Source organism: Aquila chrysaetos, chromosome 21 (assembly GCF_900496995.4).
Source record: "Aquila chrysaetos chrysaetos chromosome 21, bAquChr1.4, whole genome shotgun sequence".
Lineage (NCBI taxonomy): Eukaryota > Metazoa > Chordata > Aves > Accipitriformes > Accipitridae > Aquila > Aquila chrysaetos.
The window spans coordinates 23427970-23444453 of record NC_044024.1 but is presented as its reverse complement, the minus strand read 5'-3'; the positions used below and the strand labels follow the sequence as shown (position 1 = coordinate 23444453).

At 46.0% G+C, this 16484-nt stretch overlaps 1 protein-coding gene across 11 annotated transcripts in view; it reads right to left on the bottom strand.

Annotated features, from left to right (window-relative positions):
* Positions 1 to 251: 251 nt before the first annotated feature.
* Positions 252 to 16484, bottom strand: part of ZNF185 (zinc finger protein 185 with LIM domain) — a 51371-nt gene continuing 35138 nt past the window's right edge. For 3 of the 11 annotated variants that reach the window (XM_029997379.2, XM_029997378.2, XM_029997381.2), the window contains exons 20-33: positions 15214 to 15312; positions 14431 to 14541; positions 13660 to 13755; positions 11957 to 12037; positions 11641 to 11742; positions 11007 to 11174; positions 9567 to 9680; positions 9207 to 9302; positions 7968 to 8069; positions 6420 to 6488; positions 4206 to 4286; positions 3745 to 3847; positions 3056 to 3154; positions 252 to 2209 (exon numbers count right to left, since the gene is read on the bottom strand). In XM_029997379.2, the coding sequence (XP_029853239.1) occupies positions 3056 to 3154; positions 3745 to 3847; positions 4206 to 4286; positions 6420 to 6488; positions 7968 to 8069; positions 9207 to 9302; positions 9567 to 9680; positions 11007 to 11174; positions 11641 to 11742; positions 11957 to 12037; positions 13660 to 13755; positions 14431 to 14541; positions 15214 to 15312 (1321 nt within the window). In that variant the 3' untranslated portion in view covers positions 252 to 2209. The remainder of the gene's footprint in view (positions 2210 to 3055; positions 3155 to 3744; positions 3848 to 4205; positions 4287 to 6419; positions 6489 to 7967; positions 8070 to 9206; positions 9303 to 9566; positions 9681 to 11006; positions 11175 to 11640; positions 11743 to 11956; positions 12038 to 13659; positions 13756 to 14430; positions 14542 to 15213; positions 15313 to 16484) is intronic. The other 8 variants (XM_029997380.2, XM_029997383.2, XM_029997382.2 and 5 more) reach the window with 8 other exon arrangements.

The following is a 16484-nucleotide window of genomic DNA, read 5'->3' as shown; positions in this document are numbered from 1 at the left end:
ATGGAGAATACCAGAGCGCATATTTGCCGAGCCAGTTTGCTGAACCCACCCCCTCCTTTGAGAATACCCTTTCTCGTTGGTACCATTTCTTCTCTCTCTCATTGCCACATCCTCCAACAAAGCATTCAGTGACTTTACTGACGGGTCATGACCGTAGGCCACTGAGAAGCAAAAAAATGACAGAGACCATCAGATCAAAGGGCGGACAACAGGAGCATGTTATACGCTGACGCAGGTGAGGAAGCTGCACGTGAGCTAAGACTGTTTATTAGAGGTGTATACTGAGGTGAAACAATTGCTACAGGGAAAGGCAATGCTGAGGAGAGATGGTGCAGAACATACAATGGACAAATCCTGTTCCCCGTAAGGCCACGTACCCGTCAGGAACTCTGGAATTGGTGAATACATTATTTCTGCAGATCACCTTCTCAAAGTGCATCTGTAGTTACAGGCCCATCTGTTTCAGTATTTTAAACAATCCCTCTTTGACCATGGCATAATGAGATGTGTAACGGCTGCTGTACCAGTCGTTCCCCACCACTGGTACAGGTACCAGTAAGGAACCGCTCGCCATGGCTTTCAGAAATGAGCAATGAGATGCTTTGTGACCCTCTTCTGTGCAGAAAGTAACGTCTCTTTAACATCTTGATAACTTCGAAATGTAGGCAGCCAAAATCAGTGGTCATTTTTGAAAATTACACCTTTGTGACTACTGGGTTTTCAAGGGCTCATTGGTCCCTTGGTTGTACCACGCACGCTCAGAGTGGAGCTGCCCACTCTCCTGTTGCAGACGCGGCTTTAAGGTCTCAACCTGAAGCTTGCCAGTAGCAGAGCTGTTACTGCTTTTAACCGGAGTTCCCCTCATGGAGCTGCTTCTGAGGTCATGCCTATAGTTCAGTTAAATAACTGGTACAGTGGCCTAAAAAAAGCTAAGTAGCACTTGTGCTGTAAAACACTAACTTGCTAAGCTTTTGCATTCATGCCAGCTTCCATCACTAAGCGTATAAAGAATTATCTAGCTAACAATAGTCTGCATTAGAGCTTTTGCCATCACCTATTTCCAAGTAGGAGCTACTACAGAACTGACTTGGGTGCTTTGCAGACATTCCTAATGCTTTCAAAGAGAAAACAGGAACTCTTTGGACACGCTCAGAGCTGTACTTTTAAGGCGTAGAGGCTGACTTTCAGGTTTTGGTATTCAGCTTTCTCAACCTCTCAGCATCTGAATTAAGGGCTAAAATTATGCGATTTCTGACTTGTAGTAAGTACAGCATCTGCTAGAAGTTCAATTTTGTGAGTGAGCATTTGTGATGTAAATAATTTACAGCAATAAAAGAGGCATTACGGCAAGCCTTGGTGAGGTGGGGGGAAATTCAGATTTCAGTCAAGCAGTGCTCCTTGTCAGGAGAGGCAATTGAGATACCTATTCTCTGGCACATTTTGTACAGCCACGAGACACCTACCATCAGAGGCCAAGTTAAACTACCAGGTGAAAGAGAGTGTTATCTTCCCAAACAGACAGCAGACACAGATGCTGCTGCAGCAATCCACTAGGGAGTAGGCAGGAAAGGGAAATTAAAGCTGACACACAATTAGAGTAAAGTGAGTCTGCAAGTGCTCCTAAAAGCCCATGGAAATCAGGCAGAAGCTATTTCTAGGCAGAATTTGGGGGTGAGAGAAGCAGAAATAGGCTTTTGCTAAGAACTAAATTCAAACCCTCCCAAGAATCCAAATTTAGTGTTTAACACTTCTCGTATCTGCTTGCTTTGTGCCAGCTCACACGCACTAAGCTGCAGCCTGATTGCAGAAATGAAAGAAAAAAAAAAAAAATCAGAAAAGGTTTCTCGCAATTAGCTTAGATAGGCCTAAGGAGCTCTGCCTGACTTCCAACACAGGGAGCACTCTGGAATCTTAATGAAGTTAAAGACAGGTGGAGGGGCTCAGCACCTTTGGAAAATCAGCCCACTTATCTTTGTAGATGACACTGCCTTATCTTGTTAACATTGGCACTTGTCTTGTATGCAGCTGACAGCATGAACTAGCGGATGTTAAACTCATTCATTGTGATGAGGCAGTGAGAGGGAAAATAACTTGAGGAAAGCGGAGAGCAGGAATTCTGCTATCTTAGCCACTCAGGAACTGCTAGATATATTCTGATACGTGCTGCTGAGGACTTTCCACTGGCTGCCTTCTCCAGCTTTGCAAAACCCTGCAAGCAAATAAAGAGAAGGTGAACACAGGAGCTGGGTACCACACAAAATACTGCATTACAGAGGTCAGTGGAGCAGATGAACGTGCAGGAATGGAACGGAAAAGGCTAGCCAGTCACATTGCATTAAGAGGCAAACAAAGCAGCCCGCATATGCAGTGGGGCAGGTGCCCCTTTCCCTCCTTCTCTCTATCATGAGGCAGAGGGAGGAAAGGAGGCCTCTTCTTATAATCTCGGTGCGGTGGCAGGGTTTCTGGTTGCCACTGTGGTGACTCCTGCCCCATCCAGATAATCAGACAAAACAAAACCATATCCAACCTACTTCCTTGCTGATTTGTTGACAGAGCATAAAACTCTTTAGCCTTCCCAGTGGTTTTCATCTCAAAGGAGCTTTACATAAAGCAGTAACTGCATGGGCCACTGACATGCTGCCTCCTTGCTGGAGGAATGTTACGGCTGCAAACAGCACCCAACCCCCTGCGGCGGGTTAGCCCAGGATGCAAGGAGGAACTCTTTAATTACCTTCAGAGAGGACTCTCAACCTCTAAGGGACATTTCTCTCATCACTCAAGCCAGCCCTCTGCTTGTCACCCCCACGTGAAGCTAACACAGCCTGTTTATCACATTATGGCCAGAGATTCTGGCTCTAACCGAGACCCCTGGGACCAGCTCTGGCATGTTTCTAGCTAATTCTGCAACAAGGGTCACTGCTTCCCACTAAAAAGCCACAGGAAAAACCCTGTATGGGTCATTCAGTAAATGTGAGGGTTAAATGCTCTTCATTCAGTAAACTCCATGAGCTCTCTCATCCAGCCATTTAAGCTGACACTGTAAAGAGGCACTCACCTAGAAGAGTTTCTCATAGCACTTGTCACAGTGGACAATGTCCCGGTGGATGAATATTTTATCCAGAAGATCTCCCATTGCTTTGTGGCAAATTCCACACTGCCAAAGGGAAAACAAGGTGGTTGGACAGTAACCAAAGCATCATACAGTAATGGCAGTATGGAGAGGGCAGAGAAACAGTCTCTGTATCATTTTATAAAGGTGCGAGGATGTCAAAGCGGTGACCTTTGAAGCTAAACTTTTCTACAACAGAAAAATGACACTGCAGGCTTCCTCCTCCCACACTCATCATTTCCACAGACTTGATTTGTAAACTCTTCAAAGTCTGAGAGATTCAGCAAGACCTGCACTGGGGCACAAGGGCCACAAAGCAGCAAGCCTGCCACAAGGACAGGGACATGAGGAAAGAGGGTGCTGCTATTCTATCAGATGACAATAAAGAATTTTCCTGGTTCTAATATGCATTTATTTGAGAAGCTGAAAAACTTTCAGGGACACAACCAACACCTGTGACTGCATGACTTTTTTTTTTTTTTTGTGCCAACGCAGATGCAAGCATTTGGCACACACTATATATACATTACTCTGAAAGTCTGAGGACAGAATTTGCACCAAGATTCCTCCTCCCACCACTCCATTTCACAGCAGCACACAGACAGCAGTCAGTAGCTAAGCTGGTTTTTTTTTACCCTGAAACAGTATTCGTGGCAGCAGATGTTAAGATGCTCTATTATGATCTTGGGGCAGTCTTGGATCTCACGGCTGCAGTAACTGCAAACAGGTTCACTGGACCTGTGAAGGAAGAGAATAGTGAATTCCTCTGTAACACAAGCTGATTCCAGTCCCAGCGCTGGTACCAGAGGTTTCTGACCTAACACCAGCACCGCTCTCCATGACCTACCTGCTTCTACACGTGTGACTGTGTCAAGTGACAGTACAGAGGGACATGTGTTATCCCAGGGATGCAGAGACCACAACAGCAGGGCAGTACAGATCTTAAAGTCAATGTCACTGTATTTTCCAAAGATCATTTACACTTCATGCTCTTATTTCACCAAACACATACCAATATTCTAAAAAAGCAAAACCTTAAAGTAATTTCTGTTTAACAGTTTGCTGAAACCCCCAAGGCAGTCCCAAACTGTCTTACCTCTGCAGGGGAGTGCTGGACAGGTAGCTGTGGTGGCTGTAGGTTGCTCTCTCCAAATCAGTCAAATCCGCAAGGCTGCCACTGGAGACAGAAGGAAATATCAGCAGTTGACAGTGATACATGGGAAAAGCATCTCAGATGGAATCATCAGTCATTAACCTAAAGTCCTAACTGCAATGTCCCAGCTGCCTGTTCCTTGGAGAACGTTGGTCCTTCCTAACCGGCTCTGAAAAGGCACTTCCCTAATAAACAGGGCCACGCTGACACACAGAGTGGGGCTGTCAGCAGCCGTATCTCCATCTTTGCTGTATTCATGCTGCAGGTTCTCCATAGGGGTGGCAGTATCCTGCTCCCTGCCCCACACCACAATCACTGTGCCTCAGGTCAGAGAGACCCAGAGCCAACTCTGGGCTCAGCCTCACAGATAAGGTTTGCAAGGAGTAGGCACCTCCAAGGGCAAGCAGAGACAGCAAAGAGCTGGCAGCCCTAGCACCTAACTTCAGAGCACTGAAAAATGTGTCTGGCTGCTGCTGTCCCCATGGGGAGAGGCAGGATGTGGGCAGTGTGGCTGGGAAATCGGGGCACGCACCCTGAAATGGGGCCCTTTCAAGCCTGAGGCCAAGGGAGGTGGCAGAGGCGCACAGCAGCCCTGCCCTGCAGGCTCTCCCACCCTGTCAGCTTCTGTGCCGGGAGGAGCAGGGGGTGTCACAAAGCTGATGCTGTTAGTCCCATGTGAGGGTCTGGCAAATGCAGCTCAGGAGGGGGCTGAGAAGACCTAACAACCTTGCCAAAACAAAGGGAAAGATACTGCTCCCTCTTGCTCTCTCCCTCCTTCAGTATGTTCCCAACTGCGTGCTCCCACCCCCTTACTCCTTGCTAGCCATCAGACCCGTCTGTGAGCCAGGTTGTCTCATTAAAATGACAGAAAAGGCAAGATCGGGTGGGCTGGGAGCAGGGATAAAAAGAGGGGGAGCAGGAGAGAAGGAGGGGGACCAAGGGCTCCCCTGTCACTGAGAGCCACGGCTGCCTTGGCTGTGCTCTCCATGGACGCACAGCATGCTGTCCAGCACGTCTGGAGTTGGGACATGCACAGGTTGTGACCCAGACTACGGGGACCAACATATTTTCCACTGGCTGCTAGATGAGATTGGCAAAATCCCGTGCTGGCTGCTGGACAGGCAACCTGTGAAATCCTGCCTCCAATACACTCATCAGTAAAACTTCTCCGGCCTCACTGGGGTCCTGATGTTTACATATGGACCCTATAAATAGCAGCTATTTTCACTGCTTACTAAACTCGCAAATCCTGAACTATTATGCAGGAAAAGTCACGGAACACGTCCTTAGTCTTGCCTAGCTGAGTGTTCCCTCTCTGGCTTCTGTTTGCCTGTGTTTTTTGGACACTGCAGCAATACGCTTATCTTTGGTTGCTGACATCTGCTTTGCCGACCTATACGAAAGGCTAGAGATTTATGGAGTCTGTAATCAGCTACCACAGTAATGCCAACACAGCACTGAGGGAGGGTAAATGCCAGCAGGGAGGCATCAAACTGAGTGTTAACAGGCTGCCACATCAATGTAAGCACAATGTACATAGGGCCAAATTCTGCTCTCAGTCACATTGGTGTCAATCTGGATTAGTTTTGCTCAGTTACCTTTGGGCAGAATACAAAAGACTGAATATTTAAGCTTGAAAATGGCATCTTTTAACTTCTTCTAACTTATAAATAACTTTTTCTGAGTGAGAACCCACAACCTCCACATTTTTCTCACCAGTTCCAATCATTTGTTTATGTGTGCAAATGCACAGTGAAGCCTGACAGTGCCAAATATGCAGCCTAAAAAACTGCAGTGTAGTGTTTTCATCCCGTCACCTACCTTAGAGGCCAACTCACTTAGAGGGGGAGTTTACCCCTCCACTAGAAGCTGTGGGACAGAGGTCCTCCTGTCACCACAAATGGACTAGACAGCCCAGTGGATTGCAGAGATATCCGTCTGGGTCCCCAAAGCAGCACTGCTGTCTTAGCAAAACTCTCTGCCCACCCAATGCAATAATCCCTCCAGGGCTAATTAGCTCCGGCACAATGGCATGCTGACACAGTGCTAACTGTTCCAGCTCGGGAACTTGCTTGGTGTGTGTTAGCTGGCAAAGCCATATGCTGTTGCTTTGCACATGTATGTAGACACATGACTGTCTCTGGACACTCCTCATACCTGCCATAGCGTGGGGAGGCTGATAACTCGCTGCTGTTCACGTACTCCTTCACAAAGAGGACCCCTTTTCTAGGAACAACAGAATGAGAAGCATTTGCATTAGAAAAGAGTGGAGCTAATGAGAGACAGTGCAAGGGACCACATGTGTGCACTTGGACACGTAACACGTGCATGAAAAGGCAGAGAGTGAGATGCTGTTGTTCTTGTATAAATACTGAATATCAAGCATTCTTGCTAAATAACACCTAATACACCCCTCTAATTAACCCACCAAAACAAATCAAGTTAATTAAAAAGAATGGGATGGATAATATAACTCTTTCATCCAGTTATCCCCTGTTTTGCAAGGATAAGTCTTTTTCACATCATGTCAGGATTATGCACACAATAAGTATTTAGAGAGCTTGTGGTTCTGCCCATTAACATTAAAACCCTACTGGCACAGGACTAGTTACAGTGACTGTTTTGTCACTGGAATATCTCCAGCATTTTCATCCATTATAAATTGCTACTGGTTTGCTTTGGGATGTTTTTGCTTACAGAGCTGACCTTTCTTGTACAGTCCTCCCTCTTTAAAATTCTGATTTCAAAATTACATGCCCCCATCTGTCTGTCTGTCTACAGCTCTGTCACAGATCGAGGGGAGACACTGTGCCCACCGGCTGTCTTCCCAGAGCCATGAAATGAACTAATCAGGCTCTTTCTCCATGGTGCATTTTCGTTGCTGCCTATAAGCTATGATTAATCCTCTCTTCTTATATGAGCAAACTAAGCCATGTCACAGCTAAGGAACGAAAAGAAAAGCTTTTTTTTTTAACTTAGCATAGACACTTCCCATGTCAAGTGTTTCAGATGAGAGTCTCCTACTTAGACAGGTGTTGTGATAAGCAGGCTGTAACAAGGCCAGGAGGACCCAAATATTGCCCATCGAAGCCTATGCTGACCCCTCGCCACTTTGAAACCCCTCTCTAAATTGTGTAAAACTGTGCAGCAGTTTTCACCTCTGAGGTGGAGCATGTGGAAACCACAAATCCCAGAATACAGCTCTGAGTTAGCTGCACCGTGACTGAACACTATCTTCTGTAATACATGACAGATCAGGGTCCTGTGACAGCCCCACTGAAATCTGATACACTTGCTGTAGACTGCTCACTTGCTCATGATTCACAACAAGGCAAAGAGTCTTCCAAGAGCCCCACACCTGTGATGAGTGTGTATGGCACGAGGAGCTTCATCGTGTCCTTCCAGCTATAAAGTGTTATGGAGGATTCATGATTTTGCCACGCTTAAGAGAAAAGACACAACTCATACAGTGAGCTACATCCTGGTCTCGAAAAAAGGGCAGCTGGAGAAAAGGACCCAGCCCATCTCTCCCTTTTGGGTGGCTCTGGCCATGATGGCAATGTCTGTTCTCTTAGCCAGAAGTGGCTGAGAAACGTCCTGTGGCCCAGATGCCAAGCAGCAAAGCCTGGCTTGTCACCAAACAGGATGGCTGCATGCAAAACCTGTATTACCGTGGAAGGATCATGACCACCCATTGCTCTTTACCCGGCAGTGCTGGAATCGGGCTGGTACCCAGAGGCTGCTAGGCTGTTGTGCGATAAGGTGGCAATCGGACTGCAGATCCTCTCACTCGAACTTGACAGAAGCCTGGCGAGAGAGAGAAAAGTCTATGGGCACTGGAAACATGAGCCATGACATGATCCAAGCTGGCAGCCAAGAAAAGACCTACCAATGCTGTTAGGAGGGTGCAATATTAAGGCCCTTAACCATACAGATTAATTCACCTTTATAACAGACCAAAAAGGCTCCTTTCTCTTTTTACATCTGCCACGTAACAGTACTACTTCTCTGGAGAAGTGATTTGGAAAAAGTATCATTTATAGGGCCATGGGAGAAAAGACCAAACAAGATTTTCAAATAAGTACAGACATTAAGTGAATCACGTAGCCTGAATGGGAGCAGCTATGGAGAGAAATGGCACACAACATATTGCAGGAGAGGACGACATGGGGACATATTGGCCAAAGTCCAACATAACTATCTCCAGCATAACTATCCCCAACTTAATAATTTCAAAAGCTGCAGAAGGGAGAAAGGCAGCAAAACTATGGCTACTAAAATGTCTTCAGAAAACAGCCCTGCCTATCCACTCAGCAATGAGACCTGTTAAGTTTGCCTTGCAGGGATGAAGCTGATCTTGCCTGGAGCCAGTCCTAGGCTATCCAAGGATCTTGTGCCTCCTGTTCGCACCCACAACATACTCCCCTTTACGGATCCAACACTCAGACCTATGCTGGTGCCTCCATACAGTGTCAGACTGCATGTGGATGGACTGACACTGCCATGAAGGACTGCAGAAAGCCCAGGGTAATGGTATTCCATATTGGACACCTCCTATCCCTTCCAACAGCCTTGTTCTGGGACCAGTTCAGTCATTTAATTATTGATATTCTGAAGAGTGTTATCCTCTCTCTCAACATCTCTTTTTTTCTGTAGCCTGTGCAAAGGCCGATTTCTGGTCAAGGGAGGGTAGCCAGGAACTAGCCCTTCATTCTCCTCTCGCTCTGTTCTGGCAGCCCAAATGGTGAAAAAGCTCCAGAGACCAGAGATGGATGTATCACAGACCCTGTGCTGGGTAGCTGAGTAGTTCTGTGCCTCTAGATCACACATCCACTCCCCAGAAAGCATTCTTCTCCCTTTCAGCTCTTGGCTTTGCTTCCTAGCTTCTCTTCCACAACAGTTTCATGGAGGTTTCCCTCACAACCATCAAGACTACCCATTTACCTGGTGCTGTTACAGTTTAAGCTGTCCATGTAGAACGGCACCCTGTGGCTTCTCTGGGAAATGGACATGGTGGTATCTCTGGGAAGGGAGTCGTGGCTATGAAAGGAAGTGATACAATCTCAAGCACTGAACTTGAGCACGTGAGGGATTCTCACAAGTGGTGAGAACCTTGGATAAATGTCTCCCTGCTTAGCATCAAAATCACCCACGCACCACAGCCATCCATGCAAACAGCACCTCACTGCACATGAGTAGATCCAGGGAATTAGTAAGAAGTGGGTCAGGACACCAGATATTGAATAAATGCAGCAGTGGGGTGTTCTTTGGGTTAACAAGTCTGGATTCCCTTTGACTTCTTACCGTCCAGCTGTGGGATTAAATTCACAGTGCCCCCTGGCACTAGCGCTGTCATATCTGCTGTTCCTAGGGCTGCTTCTCCCATCATAAACTCTCCCTTCGTAATCTGGGGTAGGTCTGGGAAGGAAGCACAAAGCCCTGATTACATTGTACCAGGAGTCACTGGAGTCCTCACATTGGCTAATATTTTGTCTCAGCAGTCACTATGATGACGCATTCTCCCTTTGCTCTGCCTATTTCACCTGTGCTGGTTCTGCAGCTGCAGCATGCATACGAAGCTCTGAGGCTAGGAAAGCAGACTCAAAATCTAACACTTGAGAGTAAAGCTGAAGCAGTTCATAAATGGATATATCTTTAATATTGTTTCCTTCCCTAGCACTCACCAAAACCACCACTGCACCATCTGCATGTATGAACTGCTGACCAGCTGGCCCATCTGGGTGTCAGACCTGCACATTTTCACTTTTCCAAGACAGAACTCATTATCGGAATGGCTTTAACCTGTGGGCAGAGCTCAGGCTGTTTCAATAGAGAAAATAAGCTTATAGCTTATGGTCATTCTTCTCTTGCAAGTGCCCTGGGGCACAGTTTATGTTTGTATTGTATATCAGCACTTTGATCCTGATTAAAGCTTCAGGCAACTGTATAACTTAATGTTAAACAATGCTGAAAAACACTGCAAATCAATGCTGCATTAAAGAGAGAAAGAGGGACAGGCTAAGCTCACCATAAGATGAGAAAAACCCTGCTCTGGGCAAGACATGCATTTGGTCGATGATATAAACCCAAGGGCAGGAATGAAGCGCAAGTTTCTTGCGCTGCAGGGAGACATGTCAGCATCACACAGTGCCGGGGGGTTGATAACATGCTATGAAGTACAATAGAGGTCTGTTCCATTTTTTCTAGTCCTAGTCTGCAAATGCCTCCAAAAGCAAACGAGGGCTTTGTGATGCCATCTTTCTGAAAAATGCTAGAAGAGGTGAAGGCTACATTTGGATCACATTAATGTAGATATATATAAAAATAGTAGTTATAAGTGTACAGCTTGTCTCTTATGTCATTGGGAGTCATGAGAAATAAAAAATAGACTGCTCCTGAATCATCATCTCTGCAGTCACAGAGGAGAAGCAGATGTGGTCTCTACACATCTGTCAGGTTTCCAGGCACCGTATAGGTGGTCTGAATACAACCTGCCAAGAGTTCTCCAGTGTTACAGAGCAATTATCAACTCAGATCTCCTGAATCCCTTCCTCAGCCCTTGAAGTCCAAAAATGATCTTGTTCCATGTGTTGCGAGACCTGGCAATACTGTTGCTCCCTCTGGGAACAAAACCCTGTTCTTGCTTCTTGACACAGTGATTGTACAACCTGGACCAGAGTTTCTGTCAAATATTTCTGTGCCAGGAGCTTTCCCTGTCCCTGCATCTCATCCCCAAACCCTTACCTTCTGGTGCTGAATACTTGGCTGTCTACATAGGATGGGATCCTGTGACTGGGTGCTGACACGCTGGTGTTATAAGGCTGGTGGTCCTGTACCTGGCAGTACAGTGGCTTGGGATGCTGGGTCTCATATGCACAGAGAGCACTCTCTTTTGAGCTGAAGTTAGACCTGCTAAAGAATTAGAGCCAAGTTGACCATAAAGCCAGTGACTGTATTTGCTATGACCAGCTCACACAAGGTTCAGAATTTGCTGAGGCTGGATCATGCCTCTTTCTACTGGCAATAAGGAAAACCTGGGACACCATGCTGTTAATAGGTTCTTAAGGTCAGGGGAAATGGCAGAGGTCTGTACTACTTCCCCTCACCTAGACGAGCTGAATTCCCAGCACAATGCAATACTGCAAGATTCAGCAGTCATCTAAATTAATCTGATAACTGAAATGAAATACGAACAACCATATGTGGGTGGAATCCTAAACCTAACATTCCTTTTGTCAGTATCACTTGATTAGTGTACACTGGGCAAATTTACATAGGTTCAGGACTTCAGCCAGGTTTGTATCAAGAAGCAGGAATGGCAAAGGATGAGGAGTTGAGAGCCATTGATGGGAGAAACAAAGGAATAGTCCCACTGTACCTGGCTGCCACTGGGTTAGGCTCATTGTGTCTCCAGTCTCCTGGGCTCTCATGGTGACTATCTGTGGTGGGGTGGGTTTGTTCTTCATAAGCTGAAGTGATCCTGGTCAGGGAGGAAAAAGCCTGTTAGCAGCTTTAGCACTTGTGTCTAAACCTGTCCACTGTGGTGAGTAAATGCAGTAATATCATGATTATGTCAGTTTCAGAATTCACTAGCCAAGAAATGAGCATTTGTAATGCCTTTGAACAGGGCAACAGGGAGAACACAAGATGTGCAAGACAGCAGTAAAGACATGCCTGGTCCCCTGGCTCCATACCTTTCCCGGCATGGGTCAGATTCATTTGCACATTGGGTCTCTGGAGCAGTGATGCTGCTTTCTCTTGGTAGAGAGCTGGACCTGCCAAGACAGAAGACCATTATAGTCTGCAGAAGTGCTACTGCACATAGAATTACTGTAGGATGTGGATGGTAGCCCTGGTGAATCTCCTGCCTCAAGAAAAGTACAATATCCCTGCATGGGAATATGCCAGATAAACCAAAGAGAAGTGAAAAAAAAAAAAAACAACTGGAGGGAAAATACAGATCTCTTCAAAATTAAGGCTGAAAGGAAAGAAAAATAAATCTCCTGATGAGCATCAGTTGCCTGTTTATTCTTTCCAAACTTGACATTTTAACTCTGGTCATTTAGTTATGACCATTACGGGTTATCCAGTACCTCTATGTTACATTTCAGATTGCTAAGAGCATGAGCTGGCCTCATTTGGGTACCATCTCAGAAGTGTATCCACTAGATAAACACACTGCAGAGCCATCCTGGATTTACACCTGTCTACATTAATCTAGGAAAAAGTTTGTTCACTTTTTATATCTGGTTTTGTATGTTTGTGCATACCAATCCTTCTGGGAATACTGATACCCTGTAGAAAATCTGAAATGGGCTTAGATTACTGCATCAAAACTGAATTTAATTAGATTCTAAGAAATTAATTCTCAAAATGCTTTCAAAGTTCCTACCCGGAAACATTAAGGTTGATGAAATAGGAGGCACCCTTACACTTTACTTGCTACTAGTTGAGGGCTTCCCTTCACCAGCATTAATTTGATCCCTGCAAGTTTGCTAGGGGGGGTAAGCCAGAAAACGATCGGTACAGTCACCCAACTGAAAGCAAGATCAATTTATTTTGATTCCTTTGCAACAAAAGGTAGATACCTTAAATTCTTCTGGCAAAACACTAATGTTCACTGAGTTATAGACTCCCATTCAGGTTGGGATGTTCTAAGTGCCTAAAAAAGATGTGTTTGTCCAGGAGCTCAGACTCAAAATCAATTTACTGAAAAGAGTGAGAGATAACTCCCAAGTTCTGCAGTGGAGTGATGCTGCAGAAGCACTCCTGACTGCTCCCTTGGTAAGTCTGATCCAAAGTCGCTGTACCTGGAAGCACTAAGACTCTCAGATCAGGACTCTGCATTTCTCTCAGTAACTTGGTAAGCTTGAGGGCTTCTCCAAAGGAAGTCCGTGGACTGGGGGAGGCATGGAGTGGGCAACACATGGAGTTTTATCCATCTTGGTCACTTTGCTGGGGAGTACTGGAGAGAAAGGGGAAGTTTTCTCTCTAACTTTTTTCTTCGGCAGTCTAACTTCCACTTGCATCCCCAGGGACTGGGAACAGCTCCTTCTGCCTCCCTGCATAATGAAGAACTACAATTTGGAGTATTTGTGGTACATCCAGGATAGCTCCATTTGTCAGAAGAACCCAGGAGGACAGGACACTGACACCATTGCTCTCTCCCTGCTGCTTTTCCCAGCACCGCTTCCTGAGCTCCCTCCTCCACAGTCCTCACTAACCACACACTCTACTGTCCCAACATGCACTATGTATCTCCATGCACTCATGAAAAAAGCCCAGCTTGGTGACTCCTAACCCCAAACACAGCATCCTCAGTCCCTTCTCCAGAACCACCTGCAGTAAATTCCCCACGTTCTCTCATCAGAAAAAGCAAGCCCATTATTTGTCTTACCATCTTGAATTGACTTCTTCACTCTGCACACAGGGCGATATCTCCTTGTTAATGTCCATGCTCCCACTAGTGTTGTCCTTGGAGCATGGCATCGACCTGGGGGAGAAGAGCAGTCTGGTTTACAAGTTGATTTCAAAATGGGTTGCTCACTGAAACACATGTGTGAGGGAAGCCCAATTTAACCAAGAGCCTCAACTCTTCAGATTTAGGAGGAAAAGTATGGACTAAAGCAAAGAAATCAGTCCACAAAGTCCTTCCATTTGGACATTTAGCTCTGCACTGTTTTGCACAAGGCAGGCTAAAGGCACCAAGACAGCCACTGCAAACCCAGTGGAGTCACAGGTCAGTGGGAAGGAAAATGGTCCTGTGCCAGGGTGACCAGGGTACAGCCTGAGACCTGACGCTGACTGGGTAAGTTCGGAAATGAGACCCAGTGTTACCATGGAGGTATTACCCCATGCCAGATTAGGTTGCTTATTGGCATATGTCTCTAGAGGCAGTCTCTGCTTCCAAATTTAAGGTCTAGGCAGCAGCTCCTGGCAGTCCAGCCGGACAGTGTTTGATGCCTCCAGCTAATGAGGATGTTTTCTCCCAGGCTTTCATATAAAACCATGGTAAAAGGTTCACTCAGTAGAAGCAGCACTAGAATCAGGCACAAAAGGGGAGCCTGGGAGATTATTTTATCAGCATATGTATGTGGGGGGAGACATGCAAGGAATTAACCCTCATCCTACAGGAAAAGGCAGGGGGGGGAATGATCTGATTCCTTACCTAGGCATGCTGGGTTCAAGTTCAGTATGTTCCTTCGACCTGGGAGGCTCTGGGTGGACATCATGGTCAGGATGTTGTCCCCTCTCAATATGGTTGTTTGAGCCTGAAAACCTAAAATAAATATCTGTGCTTAAGGCAGTGGACAAAAAACATGCTGGGGTGGGTAGACTTGCATTCCCTAGACAGGAGCCATCAAGCAGGGAGCAGGAGACACTGTTTGGCCACAGCTATTCCAAACTGCCCCAGTACCAGATCTGATGGGAATCGTGTGTACAAATCCCACTCTAGCTTGCAGGATTGCAGCTAAAGGCCTTTCATCTGAGATTGTCACAGAAGGAAAACATTAGGCACAGGAGAAAGCACTCATGTCAGAATTCCTTGGACTGACAGATGCTTCTAACACCTCAGGACACACTCACACATGATTTTGCAGCATTCGTAAATATTTGGATAGTACTTGCTGAGGTCTCTGGGCAGCAGAAGCTACTGCCTGCCACTGAAGTACCAAGGGAACCATTCTGATGCCAAAGGACCTATGTCACATGCTGTCAGTGCAGAAACTGTCTCTTGGACTTCGCACACTGTGTGAATCTATCTCATCCAACTGGCTTTTCCCATCAGTACGGGTGGTATTGCCTGCTGTAATGTGCCATTTTAAAGTCCTCACTCCTGGTTGCAAACCAGAGGAGCCGTTCTGTGGTCTCAGTTACATTGGGAAGAAAGCAAGACATGAAGAATTATGAAGTGAATAGATACTGTGGGTGAGTCCTACCGACCACTTACCCTTCTTGGATCAGGTCTGGTTTATAGTTATCTGAGGCCTGCATGCTCTCATGCCCCCTTTCTCTAGGGGTCTTCCCCTCTTTGAAATCTTGGGAAGACCTGGCAAAGGAAAAGAAACCGCACTTGTGGCTGCTAGGCACAAACACCTGAAAGCTCAGTTCAATGCACACTGAGAAGAAAGAAAGTCACAAGGCTTTGATGGAGGATATTCCAAGGGCTAAGCTGTAACCAGCACAATGAACCACTGACTTCAGCATGGCACAAAGCACTGCTTAACTGCTTGAAATTCAATGAATGGGTCAAGCAGCAACATTTTCACACACTGAAATTAGCTCTTTAAAATACCAGTCCAAACTATGTTTTCTCTAGCTATGTTGCTTTCTAGCATGAAAGTAGACCTGCAGGGTATCAGATTATTTATTGTGGCTATATCATACATCAGGTTGTGTATGCCAGGACAGGCATCACATCTGATACAGTGTCTGATAATACCTGAGGCTGAATTTGAAATGTTCCTTCCTGTCCAATATTCTGAATTTTTTTTTTTTGTAGCCAGACTCCCTCATTCAGTGTATCTAATTATACCACTCAAAACAGCTTCATCTCCCCTGGCCTTTCTAGCTCAAACTCCCTTTTCTCAGGATGCACGTTGACTTTGCACTGGACCTTTGGAGTAACAATCCTGCTGTCTCTCAGAGAAGAGTTGGATCTACAGGACAAGGAGTCATTCCAGCGTGCGAAGTTCAGAGGTGGACTCTGAGGGAATCACTTGGGAAATGGCTGTGTTGGAGCTGTTTTCTGTTCCAGAAAAAGTGTATTATACAAGGAGACCTGACCTAAGTCATGCCAGTAAGGAGGGATGGTAAAGACATGGAAGTCCAAACAATGTTGGACTGAGGAGAAATGTGGCCTATTCCTAGTCCTGCTGCCATGTACAGCTGGCATCTGAAATAGGCATTCAGTGAAGATGTCTAAAAGGGATGGGATAAAGTATTCAGCATTTCTAGAAGGATCTTTTTTTCTCACCTGTGGCAATAGAGGGAGTCTGAACAACTACTGCAGAGCAAAACCTCGCTTTCCTCAGCAGTCTCCTGGTGGGGGAGACTCCTCCCTCACTACAAGTCTTTTGGCAAAACACCTTTTAGCTCATTGGGTTTCTGTTTGCTTATCTCATGGGGTAGGAACCCCTCCAGGGGAGCACTGTGACTGTCTCCACTAAGGTTTTAGGGTATACAGTGCTGTAGAAATGATGATGATGATAGCCGTTTAGC